The 23402-nt window shown below is 41.2% G+C and overlaps 1 protein-coding gene across 2 annotated transcripts in view; it reads left to right on the top strand.

Moving 5' to 3' along the window:
• The window catches only part of BAG1 (BAG cochaperone 1), a 46849-nt gene that overhangs the window by 1959 nt on the left and 21488 nt on the right, over window positions 1–23402 (top strand). For both annotated transcript variants that reach the window (XM_053261706.1, XM_053261705.1), the window contains exons 2-7: window positions 699–827; window positions 1855–1937; window positions 11868–11981; window positions 13676–13783; window positions 18195–18257; window positions 22750–23297. In XM_053261706.1, the coding sequence (XP_053117681.1) occupies window positions 699–827; window positions 1855–1937; window positions 11868–11981; window positions 13676–13783; window positions 18195–18257; window positions 22750–22839 (587 nt within the window). In that variant the 3' untranslated portion in view covers window positions 22840–23297. The remainder of the gene's footprint in view (window positions 1–698; window positions 828–1854; window positions 1938–11867; window positions 11982–13675; window positions 13784–18194; window positions 18258–22749; window positions 23298–23402) is intronic.

Below are 23402 nucleotides of genomic sequence, written 5' to 3'. Positions count from 1 at the left end.
TCGGAGCCGAGAAAGGAACGTGCAAGAGATTCAGCTGGGCTTAAGTGGGGTGGGAGGGAGGGGAAGAGAGGCAAGAGTGTGGGGCAGAAGGGAGGGAGGGAGAGTGGGGCAGGAGAGAGAAGGGAACAGCCAGCCCCAAAGAGCTAGCCCGTTAATATAACGGGCTTAATATTACTAGTATACAATATAGGCTGATTGGTGGTTCAGAGGGCAGCTCTACGGAGCTCAATAACATCTAGCCAAAAGATGGGATTTCACTTGCCCAAAAGGGGAAAGATGGGCATATGAGGGATCCAGGCAGAGGTCTTAGCATGGGTTGAAAGGATTGTGTGATGGACTGAAACCCATGTTGGACTTCTACTATACAGAAATTTAGTGGGCGAAGGTTTCCTGTTGGTCTGTTTTCATGCCAGGTAAAGCTTCACTTGGTCAATGATGAACAAGCTGATTAGAAATATTAATGCTGCCTGCCTTGGACTTCCTTTGTGTTGCCCTTTGGCACCACCATTATACCAGGCAGCAGTTTCCATTGAGGGAAGAGAAAGGTTGAGTAAGAACTCACTCTGCTTGTGATAAAGGCAAGTCTTCCCTTGCATGTAGTTGCCAATTGCCAGGTGGCAGCTGCCACAGAGGCAAGAGAGGGGGGCTGAGCAGCTGGAAGTATAATCAGAACTTGCTTTAATAATGGTTCTTTTCAGGTAATGAAAAACACAGTCTTCGGATTGTTTCTTCAGAAGAAGATAGTCAACCAACAGTACGGGATATGGCTCTTTTAATTGAACAAGTAACTGGTGTGCCAATTTCTTTTCAGAAACTGATATATAAAGGTAACACATATTTAAATATTAAGGGTCTGCTGGAGTCATTATTAAATACTCCTATTTGACTGGGTGAGGATTTTAATCAGGCCTGCAAAACTTTTGACTGATCAAGCTGAATGCAGCTTACTAGTCCTATTTTGTGGCCCACTAAGTATTTTACAAGCCCCCTATTTTTACAGTCCAAATAAGCAGCAGAAACACAAAGTTTATTAAGCCCAGGGTGACCATCAAAATGACTGGTGGGATGTGCTCAATTTGATGGTCACGTTGTGCAGGTCTGGTTTTAATGCTGCAAGATTATTGTAGTAGATGCGTATTGAAAAGACACCTGCTGCTCTTTGACTCCTTCCTTAAAAAATCTGGCATACAAGGATTTTATGAGAAAATAACTGGCCCATATGAATTGTTGAAAAGTAAGCACATTTTCAAAAATATGTGAGTAGCAAAGGCATACTGAAAAACTTACAAATCCTATTTTTTTGTTATTTTGAAGATACTCTGGCTGTGTACCCTTAAAGAAAACTTCTGTACTGCTTATATGAGCAAACAAATAGAGATTCTTAAAGAAAAATATGATTAGCCTGAATATAAACCACTGGTTATAATTTTAGCAGCAAGTGGCCGATCTGCTCTGATGTCACAGTGTGGTTTGCCAGCCAGAAATGTCAAAGCCTGTGATGTCACTGAGGGGTTAGGCAGCTAGGCAACTGAGTGCTGAATGAGACTGTAGAGATCTTAGAATGTGAATTGTGACATCTTTGAGCAGCATCTGTTAAACTCCTATATTAAGTATTGCATGGAAGCAATACTTAATATAGGGGCTTTTGAATGCCACCTTGTGAGTACAAATCAGTAGAGCAGTTTTGGAGCCATTTAATTAAAACAGATTGTTGCTTCCTGTTCTATACAGGTGTGTATAGAAGGCACAGAACTTATTCCAGGCTCCATTTCTTGATGAATTTTACTAATAACCTTTTTCTGATACAAATTTCTAAAATAATTGTGGGATTGTATGTTTGTTTTTTCCTCCTAGGAAAGTCTCTGAAAGAAATGGAACAACCATTGTCGACATTTGGGGTGAAAAATGGTTGTAAAATCATGCTGATTGGGAAAAGGGTAACACTCATTTTATAAAGGCCATATTTAATTTTGTAGCTATTTAATCAATGACAGTGGAGGATTGGCCCAAAGTAGATAGAGATGAATATATATGTGGAGTCTTCAAAAATAAGCGGGGATATTTCCCTCTAAGACTGAATAGGGCATTTGCTCATTCACTAGTGCTGCTTCAGCATAAAAAGGATCATACTGCTCCCAAAGTTAAGGTAACAAGAAAAACTGATTATGCTAAAGCCATCAGTAAGGTATCGGGGAATATGAAATAATGACCTGTAGTGAAGGGCATTATTAATGTTTGTTAATAACTCAAATAGGGCTTTTAGTGACAAAGTTTATTGTCAGAAATATTAATTTGCTGCTTCTCAACAACAAAAGTTTTCAAAGTAGTGCAAATAGCAAAAGAAATGTGAAAATTGTTCCCTGTAGAAAGGGCCTTCCTATATAAAAAGAAATGAGAGAGGTAACTACTGGGAGAGATGCCGTGGTGGGTTGGACAGATTTTAGAAGTTGCTCTCCCCAGCTGAACATAAGAGAATCATCACTTTTAAAGCTGCCTCTTTGCAGGGGTAATTTCCCCCACTCCACATCTGTTTCTGTGTATAAGTTGGCTGAGCAGGAATTTGAATCTCCGTCTCCCATGTTTTATTTACTGGCCCTGTCTCTTGAGTTGAGGCTACTGAGTGAAGTGAGCAAAATAGAATAAAGGAAGAAAAGAATGGCTCTCCATTTGTTATGGCATCCTGTTGCTTTTGTTGTCTTTTCTCTGTTTCTCCACCTTAAATGCATGTGGGGTAGGTTTAAGATCTGAATCTCATCCTTCTGATCTCGGTAGTTGTGTGCCTAATTTGTTTTGGATTCCACCACTTCTTTAGCTCATGTATTTCCTTTCCCTTCTTGTGCCATCTTTCGGCCTCTTCCATTCTTCCCACTTCGTTGTTTTTTTGTTGTTGTCATGGTCTTATGAAAATTTATTAATTAACCTTCTACAAATCATATTCAAGATGCTATAAAAAAAAACTTCTAGAAACAACTAAAACACCAGCTGAGTGATATGCTCACAGTTTATATGATTGGTCTTGTTCCTACTCTATCACTTCTCTGCTCCCCTCTGATGGTTTTTGTGCATTTTCCCCCATCTGTGATAATCTGTACCTCCTATCCCAAATGTTGGAAGGAACCAAAAGGCTATCTAAATCAACTTCCTTTCCTGAAAAAGATCCCCCCACCCCGCAGCCCTGCCAACAATGATACAATCGGGGCAGAGCAGGCAATATCCCAATGTGTTCAGTGAACATGAGCTCACTGGGGTCCTGGGGTGTGTGTGTGTGTGTGCTGTCGTAGGCCCCTCATTTACCTCTGTCCCATGTGCTCCAGTGCTGAGCTCTGGTGCCACACTCGTCCCTGCAAGCTGCTACTGCTGCCGTCGCCTTCGGCCCCTGCCAAAAAGCCGTCTGGGAAATGGTGCTGGGTGTGCATGCACCATTTCCCAGCTGACATTTTGCAAAGCAAGCATGCTGTTTAGTTGCTCTGCCACCGGTGCCATACGAGCTGGAGGCAGTGGAGGAGGCAGCTACTGGATGCTGCTTGGCAGTGGCAGCAGTGGCAGCTGCTCTGTGGTGATGACTGTGGCTGTTGCCATCACCATCCAAAAATAAAATTTAAAACATTTTCATCGCACTGTTAAAATTGGTGGGGGTGGGATGGGCATCTTTTGAACGCAGAACCCTGTAGTCATTACATCACTGTATACAGTCTACAACTACAGCATTTGATGTGTTACATGGTTCCAACCATATGCTTCAGGTCTCCCCCGACCACCACCACCTGGACTAATATATTTTGAATGAACTAGGTAATATATATTATCTGTCTGAGACAATAATGTTTAGTGGAGGAATTGGAGCAGCATTGCTGAAAGGACTTGATTTAATATATACTGTATGGAGGGAATGCAATATAAATGTTTTTAATCCATTCTTTGTGTTTCTTTCCCTGGAAATTAATATTCCAAAATAGTTTTTCAGGCTGCTTATAAAACCGTTTGAGTGTTGTATAGGATTTGTTAGAGCCTGCTGTTTTATAATGCATTTGTATTTGAGCTCTGAAATTTGGGTCTCTTAATGCATGGATAGTGACTTGGATAAAATTGATAGTTTGGGGGCAATTTTGATGGAAAAATTATACTGAGACTCGAACTGCACACTGTTCTCAAAGTATGATGAGAAATTCACAGCAACATTTGGTTGAGTTATCTGAAAGATATGTGATATGCCAGCTACGTCCATTTCTTGAGAGATGACCTCAAAACAGTGGTACATCTGCTGGTAACCTCCAGACTGGATTACTGCAATACGCTCTATGTGGGGCTGCCCTTGTACGTAGTCCGGAAACTACAGTTGGTCCAAATTAGGGGTGTGCATGGAACCGCGGAGTTCAGCAAGAGATCTGTCAGGGGAAGGCATGCAGAAGGACAAGGAGTGGTCATAATGCCTTGGCAGCGGGATCGGGGGCCAGAGGAGGGGAGGTGGCCAAAGCACTTTGGAGAGCCCTTGCAAAGAGGAAGAAGCTCTCTCTGCGTGCCCACACACAAACCCACCCCACGTGCACACACCGCGTGCTGCTTCTTCTGCCTGCCCTGCAAAAGCATGCTCTGCTCCTAGGTAGCTCTGCAAAAGTCTCCCCCCACCCCGTCTTCCCTGCAGCCAAGCCTATAGAATGGCCTCCGGATCGGTCCGGGCACATCACTAGTCCAAATGCGGCAGCCAGGCTGGTCTCTGGGTCATCCAGGAGAGACCATATTACTCCCGTATTGAAGGAGTTACACTGGCTGCCAGGATGTTTCCGGGCAAAATACAAGGTGTTGGTCATAACCTATAAAGCCCTAAACAGCTTGGGCCCTGGGTTTTTAAGAGAACGTCTTCTTCGTTATGAACCCCACCACCTATTGAGAGCATCAGGAGAGGTCTGTCTGCATTTGCCACCGGCTCGTCTGGTGGCTACTCAGGGACGAGCCTTCTCTGTTGCTGCCCTGAGGCTTTGGAATGCGCTTCCTAGTGAAATAAGAGCCTCCCCATCTCTGACATCTTTTTTAAAGTCTCTAAAGACGCATTTCTTTACCCAGACTTTTAACTGATATTGTTTTGATTGTTTTAATGTTGTTTTTAGAATATTGTTTTAAAATTTTAAATTGTGTTTTAAATTATTTATTTATTTATTTATTTATTTGATTTATATACCGCCCTTCCAAAATGTCTTGCTTTTAATTTTTTTGGTTTTGTTTTTAATTAATGTTTTACTTTTAATCTTGTTGTAAACCACCCAGAGACTTAAGTTTTGGGCGGTGTAAAAATATGATAGATAGATAGATAAATAAATAAATAGACAATACAATCTGATTATTACAGAAATGAATGCAGTGAACAACAAATAATAGATGAGTTTATCAAAGTTATGCAGCAGAAGATAGATCTAATGGAACTGAAGAGAAATTGAATATAAGAAAAATATTTCATTATTATACAGGAGGGTATATATGATAGAAGAGACTCAACAGTTTGTTATGCAAAATGTGGAAGACAAAGTAAAAATTTTAAAAAGAGATTTTGAGCAGCATGAAGATCAAGTTGGAGGATTGTTGCACAATGCGGAGGAGACTGGCAATAGAGACTGTAAGAACAATTCGAAATTGCACTGTTTTAAAGAAGTGGAGAGCTTGATAATTTATGTCAGCATTTAAAAGATTTGTTTTAATCTTTCAAGATGTGCTGGGTCTGTTCCCAAGAAAGAGATAACAAGTAGGGTCGAGATCCATAAGTATGGGTTCTGTGCCTGTGCAGGAACCACACAGTAGCAATGCTGCAGCCTGTCGAGATGTGCAAGCCTCACCTCCATGCCTACAGCATGCTATGTAAAGGTGGGCTGGGCACCATGTTCCTCAGTTCTTTTTCGACATCCATTGCATTTGGACCTCGGTCTGTCACTCCTCATTGGAATAGTTCTTCAGTGCTATTTGAATTGTGAGTTCATCTGTTGTTGTTTTTTAAAAGGACTGTTATTTCAGAATTCAACCTATTTATGGCTGACGGATAATGACTGGTGTTTTTTTACTTGTTTCTGGCTGACAGACGAAGATTAGTGTTTTATGACCTAAGGAACAGACTTTGGCTTGTGCATAGTGATTACTGGTATGGCTGAGGAGAAATGGAGCTTTAAAAGGTGTGAGGGCTGCAAGGTGAAATGCCCTTCTAAAGACCTCTATGAGTTTTGTCTCATTTGTCTGGGAGAGGAACACAACAGTTTGTGTGTTCTTTTCAAAACAGACTTGCAAGAATCAGGCACTTGGGCTTCGTGTCACTATTTACAGCAAAGTACTGAGCCCTCCAACTCTGGCCGAGCCCTGCCCAACAACGTCCACTTCAAAAACTCCACCCAAAACACCTTCAACATCAAAGTCACCCAAAACGTCAACCACAACTTTTCAAAACCCTAAGCCACCTACAGATACAGGTGCAGGCTTGACACCGAAGCACTCAAAGTCGGAAGCTGAATGACTGGCTTCAGACACTCATCCATCGACGCCAAAGCCGAAAATGTCTAAGACCATCGACCTAACTAGGGAGCAGACACCATCTCCATCTGATTTGCAACAACTTCCTTCAAAGCCTCTACCAATGTTGAAGTCGAAGATTACCCTCAACTTCGACCCATCAACAAAACCTTCTTTGACGTTCAGATAGTCACTGGTACCCTTGATACCGACAGAGCCTCTTGATGCTGACCGCCCACCAACACCGACATGATGGACATCGAGGGCTCACTCCCTGTCTCTGGCGCCGACACCAATCACTTCATCAGTGCCTCCAATGCCAATGGATTGATACCATGACATCCCATTGACACCGATGACACTGGCTCCACATTTTCCGCTTGCAACATTGACTCTGCATACACCGATACTGTCGGCATCGAGACAAGTCTCACCCCATTGTCAAATACCAATGCTGATGTTCGATGTCCTCTGGATGTTCTCAGGGCACTAGGTATTGGTACCTAGCACGTACCAAATACTTTAGAACCACCAAGCACCTCTTTGTGGCCTACAAGGGACCAGCCAAAGGCACCAGCATATCCAGACAAAGAATGTCCAACTGGCTGGTCAAGCCGATCTTGCTGACCTATGAGTTTCAGAACATAAAGCCACCAGAAGCAATCAAGGCCCACTCTACCCATGCCTACACTTCATCGGCTGCACATCTATCAGGGGTAACTTTCACGGACATCTGTAAAGCAGCAACATGGTCCACAGAGTTACCTTTTGTTAAGCATTATGCCATAGATGTACGCTCTGCTGCTGAGGCGAGCTTTGGGAGAAGCGTTTTGAAGTGGGTGTTACAATAGCTACAGCTGCAGCCTCCTCCATGGGGAGCTAGCTAAACACCCATACTGATGGATCTCAATCCAGATAAACAGGTTGCTCACCTGTAACTATTGATCTGGCAGAGATACGTCAACAACCATAAGACCCTCCCGAAACACCCCTCTGCAGTAGTGCTCTGTTATGTGCGTACCAGTGTGCATGCCATTCTCTTTTGATAATGATGCTTATCTGGATGATCGTCCAGATGGATGAACTGCTTATCTGGATGATCATCCTTCATGGCGGTCATCCAAAAACTGAGGAACATGGCACGCAGCCTGCCTTCAAATAGCATGCTGTAGGCGTGGAGGTGGGGCTTGGACACCTCAATGAGCTGAGGCATTGCTACTGCGTGGTTCCTGCACAGGAGCAGAACCCATACCTATGGATGTCAATGGATCTCTACCAGATCAATAGTTACAAGTGAACAGCCTGTTTTTTTCAAGTATAAGCTAAAGTGCCTACTTTCTGTAATGTGGCCACCATCTTGAATCAGGGTGCATGGCACCATGGGTCAGGGTGCATGATGTCATCAGAGACCATGGCAGCTAAGGAAAGCTTATGGTATACCAGAAGCAGAGAGCTTAGGGACAAACCAGAGAAATTCCTGCTTAGATTGCTGGTAGATCACTTTAATAACCCTATCTATTAAAAAGGAAGGTAGCATTTTTCCTGCTTCTTCTAGAGATGCAAGAATTTATAAATTATAATGGTCAACATTATCCAAACCAAAGGCTGATTCCATTCATGCTTTTTTGAATAAGCTCTAATATTAAAAAATTGATGATTGCAGGCAATCTTTAGGTTATCCGAGGGAGGAATTCTTGTGGGCAATAAATATAATGAAGCTTAACAAGGTCCCTGGACATGATAGTCTAGTGAATTTTACAAGACTAATTGGTTTTGAAACTTGAGGATTCATTTGGAGATTACAGATTTCTTGGAATCAGACCAAAGTAACCTTGTTACCAAAACATAATAATGACTTAACCTCAGTTGCTTCATGTAGACCTATTGTATTATTATACTCTGACTACAACATTTTTATATCTATTCTTGTCAATACAGTATAAAAATGTTTTGCTGAACATATACATGTGATCAGATAGGTTTTTTTAAGAGCAGATATATCTAGAACAAGAAAATTATTAGTATAATAATTGAGCTGTCTAATAAATGCAAATATGACAAATATTTATATACTACTTTTCAACAAAAGTTCCCAAAGTGGGTTTCACATATATAAATAAATATATGTCCCCAACAAAGGGCCCTGTCCCCAAAGGGCCCTGTCCCCAAAGGGCTCACAATCTAAAAAAGAAACATAAGATAGACACCAGCAACAGCCACTGGAGGGAAGCTGTACTGGGAATGGATATGGCCAGTTGCTCTTCCCCTGCTAAATACAGGTTAACTTTGCCATTCTTGGACCCAACATCTGTAACTTCGCTCATCCGTGGCTGGGTAATTTACACCCAACCTCAGCATATGCAGGGTTAAGTTTACAAAGGGTTAAGTTCCTCGTATCCATGGTTTCTGGTGGCCAGAAATAACTTCGGAGGTCATTTCAGCCACCATTTTGGGAATAAGAGCCATTTGGGGGCTCTTAAAAAAAAAAGATTTCTGCAATTTTTCATGGGGACTGGGGTGGCATTCATGGATAGCTGGAGTCCGCAGAGCACGGTAGGACACTTTATTTCCCATTTTCTGGCTTTTTGATGTTGATTTTTGGCCATTTATTCAGGTCCCAGGAACCTAAGCCCCCTCCCATTCCCATTGCCTCAATGCCCTGTTATCCGTGGTTTTATTACCCACAGAAATCTGCAAATGGAATGGAACCCCCACGGATCACAGGGTCCAGTTGTAAAGAGAATCACCACTTTTTACTCAACAATGGACAGAAATCAAGGATAATATTCTTTGACACCTAAAAAGCATTTGACAGAATTGAATGAGGATTTGTAAAAGAACTTTTATACCTTTTAGACATAGGAGATGGATTACTGACCTGGGTAGACTTGTTATAACAAAAGCCATTAACAAAGCTCATGTTGAACAGCTAAGAATGTAGTTATTTCTGTTTAAGGGTAGGAGGTGAGGCAAGGATGCCCCCCCCCCACTCCACTGATGCATTGAGTTGAAGTATGAAATATGTGCATTGAGTTGAAGTAGTGAACAAGGAAGGGAATATTGAGAGGGGGTAAGAACTGGAACATGTGGATTTAAATTGATTCTGTGTACATATGATGCAGTCTTAGAGAACCTTGTAGCTCAGTTGCATTTTCTAAAAATGTTTAACAAATTTGTATGGCAGGAAAAAACCTAAGGATTGAAGCAATGCAACTGCTAAACCCATCAAGGTTTAGCCATCACAAACACTTTTATGCAGCTGTAAAGCTTTTTTAGTTGGTGGTAAACATACTTGGAATCCCAAGGGTGTATTATGAAGCAAGCAGGTATAGTTATTACCTTGAGGGAATTGGTGTTATGGACTAGATAGAGCTTGTTGGCTCTCATTTTAAAAATTGGGTAATAAACTTCTAATGGAGATTCTGAAAATCTGGGGAGCGTTTCAGTAAATGTTAGCCTATGTATGCTTTAAAGAACTGATTGTAGCAAGGTCTGTAAATGACTTTTCAGAATGGGTGGAAAAGAATTATTTCAGATATCAGGACTGTATGAAAGGTCAGTGTATTAGGTCATTTGAAGATATAAAAGTTATCTCTGGAACATTAATAACAAAGTGATATTAAGAGCAAATCTGCCTTATAAGATTTTCAGGGAGTGATTGGGGGGGGGATGATTCTTACAGCACCTATTGTAAAACTACAATGATTGCTAGATGAAGAGTTGTAAACACCCCACTCCATTGCCGCCTTCAGGATTGTTTACAGCAGGTGCAAGAAGTTGCCCTTATGAATAAGCTGTGTAGTTTGTTTGGAATTTGAGTCTTGTTATTTCTTACTGAAATAATACATCCAGGCAATGTTAGAAACCTTATATTGAATTTTATATAATGGATTATATTTTAATTGGGTGAGAACTATTAAGATCTTGTACTTATGATATTTACAGTTGAAGAGAGATTTAAGCCATTTGATGAGACCCTTTTGTAATAGAGTTTTTTTTATTATGATGTATTGTAATATTTAGGATTGTGATTCATGTTTGTACATTTCATATTTAATACATTTTATTTTTAAAATGTTAATTGTAGTTTTACCTTGATGTTTTTCTTTTGCTCAAGGACATAAACTAGTCCTTGTAACTAGTAAATTATAGGTGGATATTGGTGGCAAATTTTAGCTGTTTCAGTCCACTATGCTCCCCTGCTACTGTCAGGATGCAGTAGCCATTTCCTGTAATGAGCAGGGGATTTCAAACGGCGAACCTATCATTTTAAAAAATGAGTATTATTACAGTTAAGCAGAGATACACCAGACTGCTGAACTGAAACAATAACAAGTTTCTCAATATTTTATTATTTTATTTAATTTTTTACATTTCTATACCACCCCATCCAAAGGCTCTGGGTGGTGCACAAGTAAAAAACAAAAACACAATTTAAAACAAGCTGCTTAAAACAGTATAAAAACCATAAGAGCCATTACATTATTTATATTGTAAACTGCTCTGAGCCGTTTTTGGAGGGGTGGTATATAAGTCAAATAAATAAATAAAATTTAAAACCAAATTAAAAATACTTAAGAACAATTTAATAGTTGCAAATATATATATATCTTTGGCTTCTTCTGAACCCATTCCACTTTCACAGGTGAGGTTGGTCACTCTATTCTGCGCTGGTTTGACTCCACTAGGAATACTGGGCAGCATCTGAATTAGTTAATTATGACTAAGCACCATTGAAACAAATTAGTCTTGACTAATTTAAGTCTGATTAATTTCAGTGGGATTTAGTCATGGCTGACTTAGCTGTCTGCTATGTCCAGTTCTGGGCACAGTACTTTAGAACAGGTATTTATAAACTAGGATGGGTTCAGAGGAGGGCAGCAAAGATAGTGAGGGCTCTGGAAAATAAGTCCTATGAGGAATGGCTGAAGGAGCTGCATATGTTTAGCCTGGAGAAGAGACGGCTAAGGAGAGATATGACAGCCATCTTCAATGATCTGAAAAGATGTCACATAGAAGGAAGAGTGGTCTTGTTCTTTGTTGCTCCTGAGGGCAGGACTTCGAACTAATGGGTTGAAGATTTAGGAAGCCGATTTAAGTTAGCCATTGGGAAGAGTTTCCTAACTGTAAGAGCTGTTCACCAGTGGAACATCTCCCCTGGTTGTGCAGTGGGTTCTCCATTAGAGGTTTTCACACAGGCTGGATAGCTATCTGTCAGGGGTGCTGTAGCAATTTCCGGTGCTGAACAGAAGCGTGTACTAGAGGACCTAAATGCCTAGAAATTTCCCAGTTCTAGCATGCATATTTTTTAATTTTATCTCATAAAGGTTTCTGACATTACTGATAAAAAAAGTTATGTTGTCTGGTTTCAAAATATACAGAACAGTCCTGAAGAAGAAGCTGAATTAAAGAAATTAAAAGATTTGGAAAAGTCAGCAGAGCAAATAGCAAAAAAAATAGAGGAAGTGAATAAAGAACTTGGAGGTATTCAGAAAGTAAGTTGCTTTCTTGTTGCAATAGTTCACTTGGCTTTATAGTTTATATTGGCTATTACAACATTTCCCTAGTTTCAGCAGTAGCCTAAGATATTTTAGCACCTGAAGTGGCATACTCTTGTCCCCCGTCCTCTGTACCCTTACTTGGCATAGCAATCAGTTGTGCCCAGCCAGAAGGTGGGTAAGTAGCCTCTCTTACTTCAGTGATGAATTTCAAAAAGAGGAGGGAGAGGAGATGGGAGAGGCAGTGGAGGATATAAGATAAAACTGCTGGACTAGAGCACTTCTTCCCCTCATCAGCACAAGCAGCAGCCACGGCTGGTCGGACACCTCTACATTTGTCGCCGTGCTCGCTTCAGGTCTTTGCAAAGACTCACTGGCCCGTCTAGTTTAAACTGAACTTGCATCGGAAAAGAGATAGTCTATTGATCGCATCTCTTCTTTGAAAATGCTTTAGGATATATTAATTAGAAGCCACAGCATATAAACTTCCAAATTAAACTGATGCAACCTACAGTTGGGACCTGATTACCTCAAGGACGCCTTTACCTATATGAGCTTACCTGGTCCTTGTAATTGTCTTCTCTAACCCTTATCTCTGGCCTGCTTCTGAAGCAAACTTAGTTGGCGGGTCCTAGAGACAGGACTTTCTTGATGGTGTCACCTCATGTTTGGAACCTTCTCCCCAGAGAGCTTTGTCACACCCCTTCTAAGTAGGCAAAAAGAACTCTCCTCTTGCAAAGAGCTTTTAATTGCTGGTTTTAGCTGGTATTTAACTGAATGCTGTTTTTCAGTTTTTATACTGTGACTTTTTTAGGTGTGTTGGTTTTTATCTGACTTGGCTGCCCTGGGAGGTTTTGGCCTAAAGAACAGGGTAGAAATATTCTAAATAAATATCTATTCATTTAAGATTCCAAGGGGTGAGAGCTGCTTATGGATGAAACCACTACTAATAATTATTTTATCCACTATATTACGACTGCTCTGCTTGTCTCATCCCTACACTTTCAATTGTGTGGTGGTGTAGTCAGGAAATCCTTTTTGTTTCTGTTACTCAGTCTTGTATTAGCTTCCTCCCACCAGAATTTTCTGGTTTAGAATTTAAATGACTTCGTATTTACTGATTTCCCCCCTTCTGTGGTTTATATCTTTGCTGATTTCACAGCTTTAAAACTAAGAAAGATGCATTCATACTGTATTTGTAAAAATAAATCAATCATGCAATTATAAATGTTAGTACTAGAGAAATAATTCAGGCAATAGTCATATTCAGAAATCTGTAAAATGAATATTGAAATATTGGTTGGAAATCCTTTTGTGGTGTTTTGTTTTGTTTTTTCTCTTGCAGGCTCACAGTCAGCAAGATGGAATCAAGAGGCTATAGTGTAGTTTTAAAAAGGTGCAAAATAACAGGATAAAGCAAATATTGTAATATATTTAGCAATGTCTCTCTTCTTCCTTGGCAAGGGACACACACGAAAGAAGAAAGTTGAATATAAAAGTAGATGTTTCCAAATCGATCATGTCTTGGCTGGCTCTCTGAAACTACAGATGAGCTGTAGGGCAATATTTTGATAGATATTATTATTTATGATTTTGATAATGATTTCTTTATTTTAGATTTCAATATTAGTTGCTATTATGATGCAATAAATACACTTCTTATATAATTTGAAAATATATTTTCCATTCAGGGTTTTTTAGCAAAGAATCTTCAAACTGAAGCACTTAACCAGCTAGATAAGCGAATAAAAGGTACTGCTGAGCAATTTATGAAGATTCTGGAACAGATTGATGCCATTGTGAGTAAATAATTGCTGTAGCATATTGTGGATCTCTAAATGATATTTCAGTTGGTTCTGTATTTTAAGTGAGTCTTTGCCTTGGAACAATAGAATTGATTGTTTACATAGCAGGCACAAAAATATTGGATTATGAGTTCTGTTATGGGAGTTTCTATGCTATGAAATCAATAGTCACATATACCAATGTGCAGACGGGCACCATACTGATAGCTTATCAAGTCCATTACTGTATTCAGTTGAGACATACAGAGATTGGCTTTCTATGTACTACGTGTTTTGCCCATGTATCAGAAATCTTCAGTGTTCAAGGGTAGTGTTGTAAATGGGGTTCAACAAATACAATTATTTTTCTTCAGGTGTACAAAAGGAGGTTCACCTACAGAATAAATGTATGAGAAGGCATACTTTCCTTCAAGTCCTAACCTAGAGCCTCACTAAAGGAAATTTCAGTTATTTATTGGCTTGTGGGCATGTAATGAAAACTGTTCGTTAAAGTGCGTTTGAAAAAGTATTTGACACTCCACTCTGTTTTTCTGACCTGCCCTCTAGAAAACTAGGTGGCAGCAGCTCCCTGATCCATTGTAAATGGACCATTTGTTTTTATAAGTCTGTGTGACAACCATACCTGCAAAGCTGTACAGAGTTCAGATGTACCAGGGTTGCACAGCATTTTAAAGAGTACTCCAAGACCAAGACCCCTTTATTTGTGCAAAAAATAAGATATCATTTACCAGACATTACAGGTTAAAAGCAAAACAGTTTCAATGTAAAATATACCATCTTTGGTTGCTAATACAGACTGAATGTCTTAGCAGTTCTCAAATTCCTATCCATGAGAGATAAGCAATAGACAGGGGAGGAAAGAGGGAGAGAAACATCACAGCTGCAGAGGAAAGAATAATTAACACAACTTCCATCAAGCCACCTAATGGCGCAGTGGGGAAATGACTTGATTAGCAAGCCAGAGGTTGCTAGTTCAAATCTCTGCTGGTATGTTTCCCAGACTATGGGAAACACCTATACTGGGCAGCAGCGATATAGGAAGATGCTGAAAGGCATAATCTCATACTGTGTGGGAGATGGCAATGGTAAACCTCTCATGTATTCTACCAAAAGACAACCACGGGGCTCTGTGGTCGCTAGGAGTCGACATCAACTTGATGGCACATTTTACTTTTTACCATCATTCAAAGACTAATGAATTTCATAGCCAGAATCATCTCTTCCTCCTCCTTATTATTATTTATTTGATTTGTATATCACCCTTCCAAAATGTCTCAGGGCGGTTTACAATTAAAACAAACCACTAAAACAGTAAAGAGCTAAAACAAATTAAAAAACAATATAACAATTAACAATTTAAAAACATTTTAAAACAACAATTAAACAATTACAGTGATTAAAAACCCCGAAATAGGGTTTTTAATTTTAAAATAAACCAGATATTAAAACCCCCAAAATTTAGGAAGCTGAGAAAGCTTGAGTGAAAAGATGGGTTTTCAGGTGTTTTTAAAAAATTGCCAGAGATAGGAAGGATCGTATCTCAGCAGGGAGCGCATCCCACAATCTTGGGGCAGCGACCGAGAAGGCCCGTCTCTGTGTAGCCACCAAACGAGTTGGCGGTAACTGGAGACGGACCTCCTCAGATGACCTTAATGGGCAGTGGGGCTCATAATGAAGAAGACGCTCTCTTAGATACCCCGGGCCTAAGCCATTTAGGGCATTGTAAGTATATAACTAGCACTTTGTATTTTGTCCAGGAACCTATTGGCAGGCAGTGTAACTCCATCAGTAAAGGAGTAACATGGTCTCTCCGAGATGACCCAGAGACCAACCTGGCTGCCGCGTTCTGAACCAACTGAAGTTTCCGGACTATGTACAAAGGCAGCCCTACATAGAGCGCATTACTGTCCATTATAAAAGTCAAGTCTGGAGGTCACCAACAGATGTACCACTGTTTTGAGGTCATTGATCTCGAGAAACAGGCACAGCTGGCGTATCAGCCGAAGCTGATAGAAAGCACCCCTGGCCTCAACCTCAACCTTAGAAACTGGGGAGAGGTGTGAATCCAGAAGTACTCCCAGATTGCGAACCTGTTCTTTTGGGGAAGTGTGACCCCATCTAGAACAGGCAGATCAAAATCATCTCTAGAGCTCTGACCCCGCACAATAAGTACCTCCATCTTATCTGGATTCAGCTTCAGTTTATTCTCCCTCATCCAGCGCATTACTGCTTCCAGGCAGGCATTTAGAGAGGATATGCCAGCTCCTCCAGAAGTTGACATGGAGAAGTAGATCTGGGTGTCATCAGTGTACTGGTAACACTCAGCTCCAAATCCCCTGATGATCTCTCCCAGCGGTTTCATGTAGATGTTAAAAAGCATTGGAGAAAGTACGGAGCCTTGAGAGACACCGTACTTAAGCTCAGATTTTGAAGAGCAACAGTCTCCAATTGACACCATCTGGAATCTATCCAAGAGGTAGGAGCGGAACCACTGTAAAACAGTGCCTCCCACCCCTAACCCCCTCAGACGTTCCAGAAGGATACTATGGTCGATAGTATTGAAAGCCGCTGAGAGATCCAAAAGGACCAACAGAGTCACACTTCCTCTATCAATTGCCAGTTGGAGATCATCCATCAGGTTGATCAAAGCAGTCTCCACCCCATAGCCCACCTGAAAACCAGTTTGAAATGGGTCTAGATAATAGTTTTCCTCAAAGACTGCCTGGAGCTGAGAGGCCACCACCCTCTCAGTTACCTTGCCCAGCCATGGGAGGTTGGAAACAGGCCTATAATTGCTCAGTTCTGAGGGATCTAATGCAGGCTTCTTTAGAAGAGGTCTAATGATTGCCTCCTTAAGACAAGGAGGCATCCTGCCCTCCCTCAGAGAAGCATTTATGATTTCCACCAGGCTGTTTACAACAACCTCCCTGCTAGATCGAACAAGCTATGTTGGACAAGGGTCAAGAGAACAAGTGCTAGGCCTCACCACTCCAAGCAGCTTGTCCATATCCTCAGGAGTCACAAACTGAAACCGATCCAGTCGAATCACTTAAGAGGAGTCGTTGGGCACCTCCAGCTCAGACATCAAATTAATTGTGGAGTCTCCATCTAGTTCGGCCCAAATCCGAGAGATTTTATCTGCGAAAAACTCTTTGAACACATCACAGTGGGTAACTGATGACTCCAAATTCTGATTCAAGGGAGTGGGGGCAGATACTAATCCCCTCACAACCCTGAACAACTCCGCTGGACGTGAATTCGCAGAGGCAATACGGGCAGAAATGAACCGCCTTTTTGCCACACGTATTGCCTGAGTATAGATCTTTAGATGTGCGCTATGTCGCAATCTGTCAGATTCGAGTCGAGTCTTCCTCCACTTGCGCTCCAGTCGCCTACCTTGCCTTTTCAGCCCCCGTAGATCTTCTGTATACCAAGGGGGCCAAATTTGAAGCGGGTCGGAGGGAACGCTTGGGAGCAGTCGTGTCTACTGCCCTGGTGAGCAAGTTGTTCCAGTTCTCAACCAGGGCATCACCAGCAAAGCCAACATTAAATCCCTCCAAGGCTTCTTGGAATCTTAATGGATCCAATAGCCTCTTTGGGCGGACAATTCTAATGGGTCCCTCGCTCCTGCGGAGGTGGGAACATTTTATATCTGGTGTTAACTTCTCTATAGACATTGCCTCCTTTATTTTATGCTTCTGCAAGTTTCTTTCCACCATCAATACTTGAAAGAGTATCAAGTATTTGATACAAAGAGTATCAACTAGCTTTGTAGTGGTTTCTGGAGAATGTTAGGCATGCAATGTGATATAAAAACGGTGCGATTGGACTGTTGTTGTTATTACTATTTTGAAGTACAGTATAAAAGCACATGCATAAACATCTACGACTGATTCAGTTTCAGTAATCCTCTCAGCAGAGGCATGGCAGTCCCAGCAGCCTGGGGACAAACTGCTGAATGTGCTGGCTCCCATTCCCTCTATGCCATCCTCCCAACGCAGGGGCATGGCCAGCATGGGAAATGGATGTGCAGCGGCCCCTCACCCTCACCAATCTGGCAGAGTGCTTTCTCCACCAGCTGGATGCTTCCTTTTTCTTGCACATGACTGGAGAGAGTGAGGGGATATGGTCCATCTGTTCCCCACACTGGCCACATGCTTGGCATTGGCAGTGGGATGGGTGGGTGGAAAGCACAACAAGGGGAGGGGTAATTGAGCAAGGGGGCTCCTTGGCAGCACCCCACTCCACTGTCCCATTGCACCTGCCTCCCAGTTCAATGTATATGGCTGTTGATGCGTCTGTTGTCAATTCAGTTAAACATTGAGGTAGGCTGTATTTGGACATATAGCTTCACGTGTTGCTTTCAAGACTAAGCAACATCAGTTTTATTTTTCTTTTGCAACAGACTCTCCCAGAGAATTTCAGTGACTGTAAACAGAAGAAGAAGGGGCTAGTGAAAAAGGTTCAGGTGAGTCCTGCACTAAAGTGTGGTGTTCATATAATGCCAAGCTTAGGAAGTGGAACTTCCAGTCTCGGGAGAAATTATGTAACTCTTTAGGGGGCTGCTTCTGTTAAAATCTCACATACCAAAATTCTTGCCTTAAAATTGCTTTTATATGCATAGTATTGTTCATAAGGAGTGACACATTTTTTTAAAAAAGAGAGAAATCATGTACAGGAAAAAACATAAAGATGACCTGGATGTTTCTTGTTACTATTAGTATTGGTTTCATGTTCATTTCCCAAATTATTATTATTATTTAAAAATATGTATGTAACAAAAAAAAGTGTTTACAACAAAAGTTGTAGAAGCAGTTTATTTAGCAAAAGAAAACAGAAGATAGTTCACTGTCCTAAAAGGGCTCACAATCTAAAAACAAACAAACATACACACACAGCAACAGCCACTAGAGAGACACACTGGGTGGCTTCTCGTAACATGGCAAAAGCTGCACTGCTGGTTTCTAGAGCTCAGCCAGGAGCCCAATTTCCGATAGAGAGGGGTGGATGATATGCCAGCATTGGTCATGTTGAACGATGCCAGCATATTCTACCAACCTGGGGTTCCAGACCCAATATCTGTAATCAAGATTTGAAAGTGATTACAGATGTTGGGGCCAGAACAGTGTCGGGTAGAATTCTATTTATCCTCTGCTGCTGCTGCCTGAAGACATCTCGTATGGGTTATCCTTCTTGTGTGCTCCAGAGGCAGGGTTATGCAAATTAGGCAGAAGGTTTTAAGAGCCTGTGGAGGAAAACCCCACCCAGTTCATTGAGTCCTGCATCCAACTCCAGAGACAGTCAGTCTAAAGCCCTGTTTTGTTTTTCTTCTTGACTTTTCCAACTCTTTCATCTCTTAGTGATCTTCACAACCTTGCTATCCTAAAAAAAAAAAAAAAAAAATCCTTTATCTTCCTATCCAGTATATTTATTTGCTATCTGATCCTTGCTGTTACTCAAGTCTTTGGTGATGCAATGTCCAGGACCAAGAATCAGGAACGTTTTGGTGCTCAGGGGAAAGAAAACCTCTGCTTTCCTGCCTCAGAAGTTGTCTAGCGCACCGAGCACCACTAGGTCATTGCAAATAGTTGCTGATGCGGCCAATCTTGAGGAGGGATCGTTTGCTCTCTCCACTCCAGGCTATGAGAATGGATGCGCTGTTGCCTCTTCAGATGCTGTTTTACATCAGCTGCCACCAAAAAGGCCTTACAGTGGGATGAGCAGCACCCCTGCTTGTGACTCTGGCCCCTCAAACACCAACTCCCACCCCCACCACCTAAACAGCCTAGCAGTGGAACGAATAGCACTCCCAGCCACGACTCCTCGACAGTGCCGTGGAATCCAACAAAGGCTCCGTCCTTGCTGTGGAGTCTGGTGGAGGCCCCAACCTCCATCCATCGGGGCTGCTGCAATGCCTGAGAATGGGGGCCACGAGTCTTTCAGTTCATCCAGGAACTCAGCCGCCTGCCCACACTCTACATGGGCCGAAACTGACAGAGAAAAGCGAGCAACCAGCAGAGAAGAGCAAGCATACCAACCAACCTCTGCGCTGGTGGAGATCAACAGCTCTTCCCCCAAGGCACCATTGGTGAGACCCGAGCCACTCAGACCCCAGCTCACAACTGCAGATTTAGAACACCCCTCTCCCTCTTTCCTCCCCATTGACATAAACAGTGAAGTACCTCCAGTTTGGCAGGCATGGTTTAAAATCCATCCTGTCTCAATCTTTACTGTAGAAACTGTGCCTGATACTGTAGAAACAGTAGGAATGCCAAGGCCATAATGGATGCAGTGGCTGAGGAGTGCACAGTTAAAGATGATGCTTCATGAACCCTTCTGAGCGCTGCCTTGATTTTCTTATCTTCTTCCAAGATGGATTGGATAAGGGTCTGAAGGCCAACACCTTAAAGAGGCAAGCAGCTTCTTTGACAAATATCCTATTGATTTCCAACAGATGAGGTCTTCTCTTGCATCCTCATGTTTTCTTAGGGGACCCACCCTCTTGTCCCCTCCAACAGCACATTGTTTCCCCAACTGGGAACACAAGGTGCTACGAGCTCACCAAGCAGCTCCATTTGAACCTATTCCTCTGCAGTTGCTATCATTCATGTTTGCATTTTTGGTGGCCATCAGCTCAGCCAGACAAGTGTCTGAGCTGCAGTCCCTGTCAATCAATAGACATCTCTTCATTTCCCCCCCTCTGGTCTCTGTTCGCCTTATCCCAGACCTGTCCTTTGTTCCTAAGTTGTCCCTTTGTCCCCTATTTTTCAGTGTTCTCAGGACTTAATATTACCGTCTTTCTATCAAAAATCCATTCATCCAGCAGAATGAGCTTGGCACAAGTTAGACATATGCAGATGCCTTAAGGCCTACATACTGACTCCTTCAGAACATCTGATTCCTTGTTCATTTCATACCTATCCACTTCCATGGACCAAAAAGTGTCCATTTCCACTAGAGCCTGGTGAATCAAGGCTTGTATATCTTTGGCTTACTAATCTCAACATCGGCAACTTCCTTGTAACATTACTGCTCATTTGACTAGAGCAGCAGCAACATCAGCTGAGTATGTTCGGTCTGGAGAAGAGAAAATTGAGATGTGATAGCAGTCTTCAAATATCGGAAGGATTGTTGCATAGAAGACGAAGTGGGTTTATTCTTTTATGTTCCTGAGGACAGGACTGGGACCTTTGATTTAAAATTAAAAGGAAGCAGATCCAGTTTATGTATTAGGAGGAATTTCCTAACTGTAAGAGTTTTTTGACAGTGTAACTATCTGCCTTCAGTAAAGGTTTTTAAACAGGCTAGATGGCCATCTGGCTGGGATGCTGCATCAGTTTCCTGCTCTGAGCAAGGGGGTTGGACTAGATGGTCCCTAAGGTGCCTTCTAACTTGAAGATTCTATACTTTTATAAAACATGAGCAGATAAAGTACTAGTTGCTAGAGAGGGGGCCTATACAATAGGACTCAGTAGTAATTCCCTCTTCACATAGTGTTTTTGAACACCGGGACTGGAATCTTGTGTGTCATTTTTTATTTTATTTTCATGCTGTGTAGTTGTTTGTTGGAGCCAGAGAAACATTTGAGATCTTTTGTCTGGGGCAAGCAAAGGGTGGTTCCTTGGGATTTCTTTTTAGATTGTGAGCTCCTTTGGGACAAGGAATCATCTTTTCATCATTTTTCTTTTTCCTTTTTTTCTTATAAACTGCTTTGTGAACTTTTTTTGTTGAAAAGCAGTGGGCCAGTGTGCATGATACAGTGCTTGGCACATATTAAGAAGGGAATACACTGAGAGAGCACCCATCAGGATGTCCTCCCCAGAAGTACCAACACAATCCCAGTGGATCCCTTTATCATGTGGGGAGTTGTTCATCCATATAGTCCCTAAACATGCGCTTCCAGTACTTATTCAAACTTTGTACATCACCTTCATAATCGCATGTGTGGAGGCTGCATCATGTGAGCATGGGAATGGGGCTGTAGCTCAGAGCATATCAAAGAGAGGAAGTCCATAGTCAAAACACCTGATCTCACTAGTCAAATCTTCAGTATTTTGTATTGGAGTGGTTGAATGGAGTAGTTGATTTGATAGATCTCTAGTGGTTTCACTGCTGTTTATAATAGATATTGAACTTAAGAAAAAAAATTTCTTAGGTCCTGTACAGTTGTAATGCAGGCTCTGTAAAACTATTGTTTTCAAACTAGGAGTAAGCTATAGGAATATGCACATCAAGTGTGAATTCTCCCCTTTTTTTCCTTGCTGGCCTTAACTATGAGTTAGCAATGTATCTGCACCTGATACATTTTATGCTAGTAATGCATGTTAGTGTCTTTTATATGTCTTATTGTATATTTTAAATCATCTTATGATAGTAGTGTGTCTTAGAGTGTAAAATCTATTGCTACTTAGGTTTTAAAATGTACTTTATGCTGGTCTGTGACCGTAATAAAGATTGATGATGATGGTGCTCACCATGTGTATACCTTTTGGAAGCCCATCCTTATGCTGAACACTTGGTTAAAATGGACATCATGCTTAATTAACATCAGTCCTGGTTAGTGTTGATGTAGTTGCAATGCAAAATCATGGTTAAAGTCACTGGGAAGAAAAGAAGCAATTCACAATAAAGAAGGAACCCATTCTCATGGTTGGCTCTCAGTTTGCAAATCATGGTTCTTGCTGTATCAGACCTTAGATGTAAGTTCCAATAAAAATAGATGATTGTGTTTTGTTTTAAGATAATGCTATAATAAAAGTTTTTCATTGTTAATTCTCTAATTTTGTTTTCAGACATGCCCTCACCTCTTGTCTGTGGGCTTCTCAAGAGGCATCTGGTGAAGGGCTGTTCTCCTGTTCTTATGGTTTTCCCATAAAGTACCACTGTTTTTTGTTTGTTTTTTAAAAAGATAATGCAATAATAAAAGTTTTTCATTGTTAATTCTCTAATTTTATTTTCAGGCTTTCCTTGCACAGTGTGATACAGTGGAAGGAAGTATTGGTCAAGAAATGGATAAAGTGCAGTCCAAGAATATGGCTACAGCAGAATAAGGCATTCTTTTAAGTAATCTGGAGAATTAATTGCTCTGTGAGCAAGAAGAAGAGTTTGCTCTTGATTTTGGAGCATCTGTTTAGTGTTCAAACTTTTATTTTTAGCAGAGTCCAGTAAGACTGTTGCATGTTGGTCATTGCTTGCTGGTTGTCATGTGTGCTGCTCAGACTTAAAGCTCTTCTTTTCAAAAGTAATACAAAACAATCTTGCAGTTCTTCTTGAATATATTCATAACATGCCTTTGTATGATAATACATGTTTCAGCTAACTAAACCTTGTGTTACCTTATAAATAATTTCGAGCAATAACTGTAACTGATGCTGTTAAATATGTATATGTGTTCTCAGATGTAGGAAGATTTAACTTCAGCAGAGGTCTTATCTATCTTTCAGGATGCCTAAATTGGATTGTACAATAAGGTGTATCGTATCGTTCTTCAACTAGTTGCTGAACATAAGTAAGCTCCTCAATATTAATCTTTACATAGTTGTGATATACTGTGTATACATTTTGTATCGTCCTTCAGAAGAGGAGGACATCCTGGAGAGGATAATTCATCTTA

Source organism: Hemicordylus capensis, chromosome 6 (assembly GCF_027244095.1).
Source record: "Hemicordylus capensis ecotype Gifberg chromosome 6, rHemCap1.1.pri, whole genome shotgun sequence".
Classification (NCBI taxonomy): Eukaryota; Metazoa; Chordata; class Lepidosauria; order Squamata; family Cordylidae; genus Hemicordylus; species Hemicordylus capensis.
The sequence above is the reverse complement of the archived record's forward strand: the minus strand, read 5'-3'. Positions and strand labels throughout refer to the sequence as shown.